Raw genomic sequence first — 6,471 nt, forward strand, 5'->3', positions numbered from 1 at the left:
GACCCCAGCTTCAACAGCTTCCTGTGGGGGAGAGAGTTCCAGATTTCAAGTCCCCTTTGTGTGAAGTGCTTCCTGACATACGAGCATATGAACAAGGAGCAGGAGTAGGCCATTCAGCCCCTTGAGCCTGCTCCGCCATTTAATAAGATCATAGCTGATCTGATAGAAACCTGAAATCTGCATCCCACCTATCGCCGATAACCTACCACCCACTTTCTTACCAAGAATCTATCCACCTCTGCCTTAAAAATATGCAAGGTTTCAACAACCTTTTCAGGAAGAGACTCCAAAGAATCTCAACCCTCTGAGAGAAAAAATTTCACCTCATCTCTGTTTTAAATTATTTTTTAAACAGTGGCCCCTAGTTATAGATTCTCCCACATCCACCCTGTCAAGGCCCCTCAGGATCTTATAGGTTTAATTATTCATTGGATGTGGGCATCACTGGCTAGGCCAGCATTTATTGCCCATCCACATTGCTGTGGGTTCTGGGGTCACAAGTAGGCCAGACCAGGAAAGGATGACAGATAGCCAAAGCATATGAGTTTTTACAACAATGACTGTTATCAGACTTCTGATTCTTTATTTAATTCAAATATTCACCATCTGCTGTCATGGGATTTAAACCTGGGTCCCCAGAGGATTAACATTGAGATCACTACATCAGTGACAATACCACTATGCCATCACCTCTCCCATTGTTAACATCATGCCTGAACAGCCTGGATCTAATTTTAAGGATATGCCCCCTTGATCTTGATTCTCCCACCAGAGGAAATAGTTTCACTCTATCTACCCTATCGAATCCTTTAATCATCTTAAACACCTCAAGCAGATCACCCCTTTGTTTCTACACTTGAAGGAATACAAGCTGAGTCTGCATGCAACCTGTTCCCTATGCAACGTGTTCTGATCATTTAATCTCTTTAGGTCAGGTAGCATTCCGGTGAATCCGCACTGTATCCTCTCCAGAGCCAATATATCCTTATTAGAACTAAACAATGAGAGCCCGGTGGTGTCATGAGACAGATTTCACCCCATGCTGTCCGGGTAGTGGATCCATTCCCATTATTTGCGATCCGTTCCACGTTTTGTTTTGGACAGGCGCATCAGGTGGGAAGGAGCGCCCGGCAGAGCACGTGACCTTGGAACGTGGCTGAGGGAGTCGGTGCCCCGAACAGCAGGCAGGGTTTAATCGAAGTCTTTTAAGGTGCATTCAGTGTAAAACTTGTGAGGTTACCCGCAATCCATTCGTTCCCTTTTACTTCAAAAATAGATGTTGCTTTTGATCTGTCCGGCCTGATTTGTGTAACATTTGAAAAAAAAAATCCAGACTGCGAGTTCGAATCCGTCACCAAAAGTCTGCTTTAAAAAAAAGCTTTTCTCTTTCTTTCACCATCAGCAGATATTTAGGGTTTCAAAGCCCTCACATTAGCAGTGTGTTAAACATTGGAACCTAAATCGTGGAAAGGCCAGAGCAGATGGTACTTGAGAGACTCCTGATAAAAGGTCCAGGACTTTGCCAATGGAGGCTCTGCAACATCGCCATGGAAACAGTTTAATTCCGTTCTGAAAAGCGGGAATTTTCCTTTAAATTTTCCTATTAAATCCGATAAAGAAGCATGAATAAATTAAATTATGCCTGGTTCCTAAAGTCTTGGAATAAAAACAGAAAATGCTGGAAAAACTCACCAGGCCTGGCAGCATCTGTGGAGAGAGAGACAGTTAACGTTTCAAGTCTGTATAACTCTTCTGGTATGTGCAGGGTATGGTGAGTAAACAACCAGGGATTATCTTATGAGGAGAGATTGAGGAGACTGGGCCTGTATTTCCTAGAGTTTCGAAGAATGAGAGGTGATCCCACTGAAGTGTACAAAATTATGACAGGGTAGATGTGGATTGGATGTTTCCCCGGCTGGTGAGTCCAGAACCGGGTAGAAACAGTCTCAGGATAAAGGGCAGGCTGTTTGAGACTGGGATGAGGAGGGATTTCTTCACACAGAGGGCGGTGAATCTTTGGAATTCTCTCTGCCGGAGGTCTGTGAAAGCTCAAATCATTGTTCAAGACAGCGATCGATAGATTTCTGGATGCTATAATGACACCAAGGAGTATGGGGTTAGTGGGAATCACGGGGCAGAATTTTCTGCCTGTCGGACGGTCGGGCCTGACCCAATCTCCAGTGGGCGGGGAGCCAATCCTCGCTGGAGAAGCGGGCCCTGCCGCCATTTTATGTTGGCCCGCCCAGCGTGACAATGTCACATGAGTTGGGACACATACATAATTTACAGAACAACGTTATTACAATGTTTAAAACCCTGCATGAAACCTCATCCCGCCGCTGGATGAGGTTTCACGTTTTCTCTATTTGCTGCCAGGGCTCCTGGCCGACATGCCAACCTTAAGGTCGGACGCGCAGGTCCTTTAATTGATCCTGTCAATGGTCTCAATTGGCTATTGACAGATTGGCGGGCCTGTAGCTGATTTTGCTGCGCCCCCTCCTTCCTGAAAATTTAGATGGGGTGCGGTGAAGTCGGGGGTTCTGCCTGACATCATCCCGCGTAATTTTACGTGTCAACGAGCGGGTCCTGGCCCCTGCTCACCAACGGCAAAATTCCGCCCATGCTGTTGAGGTAGATGATCAGCCATGATCTAACTGAATGACAGATCAGGCTTGACAGGCTGAATGACCTCCTCGTGCTCCTATGTTCCTATGTTTAACAATAGCATTCAGAGCTTGAGCATCACTGTACTTTTAGCTAAACCATATCTTGTGACAGCCACTTACATGCACTTTTTATTCAAAGTCTGGATAGTGGGCATGAGTGGGACTCGAGCAAATCGCATTTTTCCAGTGATGCAGAGGGCAGTTTGTACTGTCACCACATCTGAGCTCAGCTAACTTAATTCCCAAAAGCATTGTTCCCTGTTTATATCCAGCACCCCCAAAAGGAAGACCTGTCCCACCATTTTGGGTATCTCCACAGATTAGGGTGCTGGTCTGAAAGGCAAAAGTTCAGTGAGGTAAGAAGGGATTTGCCCAGATGAACCTCCTCGTCAACTGTGCACATCCATGGCTCCATTGATGTTGTAGAATGTGCTAAGCTAGGATTCTAGCAAGGAAGAGCTGTAGGCATATCAGGGTATTTACTTAAAAACTAGTTTATTTACAGTATGTATACAGTGAGTTACAGGAAAGGCACATCTCTCCACAGGGCTACCTGTCTGCTGCCTAGAACACTGAGCAGATGACTGCCTGACATCTTTGCCACATCATCATCATGTGTCCCATAGATTAGCATTTCCATTCTGTTAACCCTTTATACCACACATGGGACTGTGTTTCTCAAGTATTGTTGTGTTGTTATCTGGTGGTTTTACAAGGATTTTTTTTACAGCTTTTGAAAGTGGGCTGTTGTCCACACTAATATTCCACGCGCTGTCTACTGCATAATAAAATGGTAATTGTTAATCCTGTGGCAAGCTATCACCTTCATGACATGCATAAGAGGGCAGATTTCCATTCAGAAATGACGTGGGTCTGCCGGTGGAAAATGCCTTTTTGCTGTGAGCATAAGTTCAATTGTCCTCCACCATTGGAGGCGATTCCTTTTCTATACTCTGCCCTCGTAGAGATGTGGGTCCGGAGGTCGATGACTCCACTTGTAGAGATGTGACTAATGGGCTTCATGTTCTCATTACACTACCCTACCAAACTCTTTCTGAAATGTCGTACATTACTAAGCACACCAGAGCTTTACAAAAGGAACAAATTGTTTAATAGGTGGGTATCTGCTTACTGAATCAGGCAGCAGAAGACATTCTGTGAACCACAACTCTTTTATTTTTAAACTATACTTCAGTACAAATACCCCTCTCTCTCCCTCCCCGCTCTCTCCCCTGTCCAGAAGCATAACCCCATATTGGGGAAAAACCCAGCTCTTATGTACAGGCTTCAATGAGCATCACCCGCTCTCAATTCACTCTGAAGCCTGTCCTGGTTTACACTTAAAGGGACCTGCATTTCTAACATTGTCACAAATGTCTTTATTTATAATTTAAATAGTAGGCTGGATTTTATGCCCCCCTCCCCCCACAAGGCATATTTTTGGCGGTGTGGGAGTGGGGGGGATGGTGAGGGGGCACATAAAATATGCCAGTGTGGCTAGCCCACCGCCTTCCTGCTTACCCCCGACCCAGTCCCCATTGTATGCGGCTCGGTAAGTCGCCCACTATCCTGCCCACCCTTAGGCCTGTTGAGGCCCTGAAATGGCCAATTAATGGCCGCTTAAGGACCTCAATCCGTCTGCACGCCCATAATACACTGGGCAGTGGAAAGCTGTTTTTTTTCGCCAAAGTTGGTGAAAATGCTGGAAGGAAGGGGAGTTAACCTCTTTCGGTAGGTGCCCTGTGCACATATGGGACAACACCGCCCCCCCCACCAGCCCCCCAAGATTGGGCACCCCCGGCATGTTATTGCCCCGGGGCAGCTTTTTTTAAAGCTGGTCGATTTCTTCCGGAGATGGGGAGGTGTGGGCGAGATGAGCAACCTCCCCAGCCTCTGTAAAATTCAGTCTAGTAATTTGAAGTACAAAATAAGCAAATACTCTAATTACAATCTGGATTAAAATATGCATTCAGTGAGCATCGATAATGGACCAATTACCATTGATAAGAGTGTCCCTGGATTGAATATAAAGGTCTATAGACTCAATAACTGAAGTTTTAATTTCTCGTGCTCTGAATTCAATTTGTTTTATCTTCTCATAACCCTTTTAATATCAGCTTATTGTATCCCTTAAGCAGGAAGGGCAAGTTGGGTCTTTCTGCATAAGACCAAATTGCAGAAGAAAAATTGTTCTATTTTAGTCTCCTGATCTTAATCACTTAAATGTTGAGCTCAGTGATTAACTCATTTGTTGTAGAAAATGTCTCATTAAAATTAGCGATTTTCCCTCTCCCTTTACTCTCCATAACACAGCAAGAGATTGAGCTGCCCTGATCATTAGATCCACAAAATCATGGAGAAACAATGTAAATGGTACTTCAGCCCTCTCTCCGGTGTTTCTGTGGTTCCTTGGCTGCAGTCCCAGCTAGTGATCCAGAGAAGCTCTGTTGAAATGAATTACACTTCCTGGCTGGTGAACTGGAGCTGCTGTTGGGTGAGGTGCGTACAATGAGTGTTGCCCAAGGCTCAGTCTCCACATGGCATTATGGCAGAAAACCTGGCAGGGAAGGAGCAGCCAGGCTCAATACTGCATGGACTCTTTGCAAGTCCTGGATTCCAAAAAGGAACAACGTGATACAATCTTCAGAAGCTGCCAAGCTGCGTCCCCGCAATGGTTTCATTGACTGGAGACTCCAAGGCCCATGTACATATGTTGCAAGGTGTTTATTTTTATATAATCTTTAGAATGATCGACCCAAATGGAGTCGGTGTATTTGGTGACTGCTTTCATGCCTTTGGAGGCGGTGTGTTTGGCCAGTTCCCCTGGCAGCATGTGGCGGACGGTGCTCCAGATCTCCCTGGCCGAGATGGTGTGGCACTTGTAGTGAATGAGGTGCGAGGCCTTGGAGAAGATGCGCTCGAAAATGTCAACAACAAAGGAATTCATGACGCTCATGACCTTGGACGAGACCCTGATGGAAGAGCGGACCTGGGTCAGCACCCTGTACACGTAAGTGGAATAACTCTGCTTGCGAGATTTCCTCCACTTCTTGGTGACTTTCGTCAGCAACTGCTTCGACACCTTGTGGGACGCACTGCCTTTAACTGCAGCTGCCACCTCAGGCATTCCACTTGACTTGGACCAACTCGAATCAGCTCTGCTGCAAGGTGTTGTTGGGCAGCCTGTTGCACGTCTACTGCCAGCCCTTACTCAATCCTGCAGTTTGTTCACTGCTGACCATGCAGACCCAGTATATAGCTGGAGTGTGCAATGAAAGTCATGGCACATTCATGTCTCAAGGGATTTACCCACGAAAGGTCTGCAATGTAAGGCAACTGATGCATGATCACCTATTAACACCCAGAAAACCTCAGCAGGTCTGGCAGCATCGGCAGAGAAGAAAAGAGTTGACGTTTCGAATCCTCATGACTCTTCGACAGAACTAAGTAGAAATAGGAAAGGGGTGAAATATAACCAGCTTATATTTCACCCCTTTCCTATTTCTACTTCGTTCTGTCGAAGGGTCATGAGAACTCAACGTCAACTCTTTTCTTCTCCGCCGATGCTGCCAGACCTGCTGAGTTTTTCCAGGTAATTCTGTTTTTGTTTTGGATTTCCAGCATCCGCAGTTTTTTGTTTTTATTTTTGCTTCTAACACCCAGGAACCGGTTGCAGCTTCACTATCTGTCTGTCACTGTGCACAGCATCGAGACTCCTTTCCAACAACATGGCACCTACTACAATGGAACAGACCCAAAGTGGAAGAGGACTCAGAAATGACCATCCTTTCTCTACCCTGGAAGA

The 6,471-nt window shown here is 45.8% G+C and overlaps 1 protein-coding gene across 1 annotated transcript; it reads right to left on the minus strand.

Annotated features, from left to right (window-relative positions):
- Positions 1-5,343: 5,343 nt before the first annotated feature.
- LOC121273205 (late histone H2B.L4-like) lies at positions 5,344-5,793 on the minus strand. Its single transcript, XM_041180197.1, has one exon. The coding sequence runs from the start codon at positions 5,791-5,793 to the stop codon at positions 5,344-5,346; it is 450 nt and encodes a 149-aa protein (XP_041036131.1).
- Between the last annotated feature and the right edge of the window lie 678 nt (positions 5,794-6,471).

This window comes from Carcharodon carcharias, chromosome X (genome assembly GCF_017639515.1).
Source record: "Carcharodon carcharias isolate sCarCar2 chromosome X, sCarCar2.pri, whole genome shotgun sequence".
Taxonomy (NCBI): domain Eukaryota; kingdom Metazoa; phylum Chordata; class Chondrichthyes; order Lamniformes; family Lamnidae; genus Carcharodon; species Carcharodon carcharias.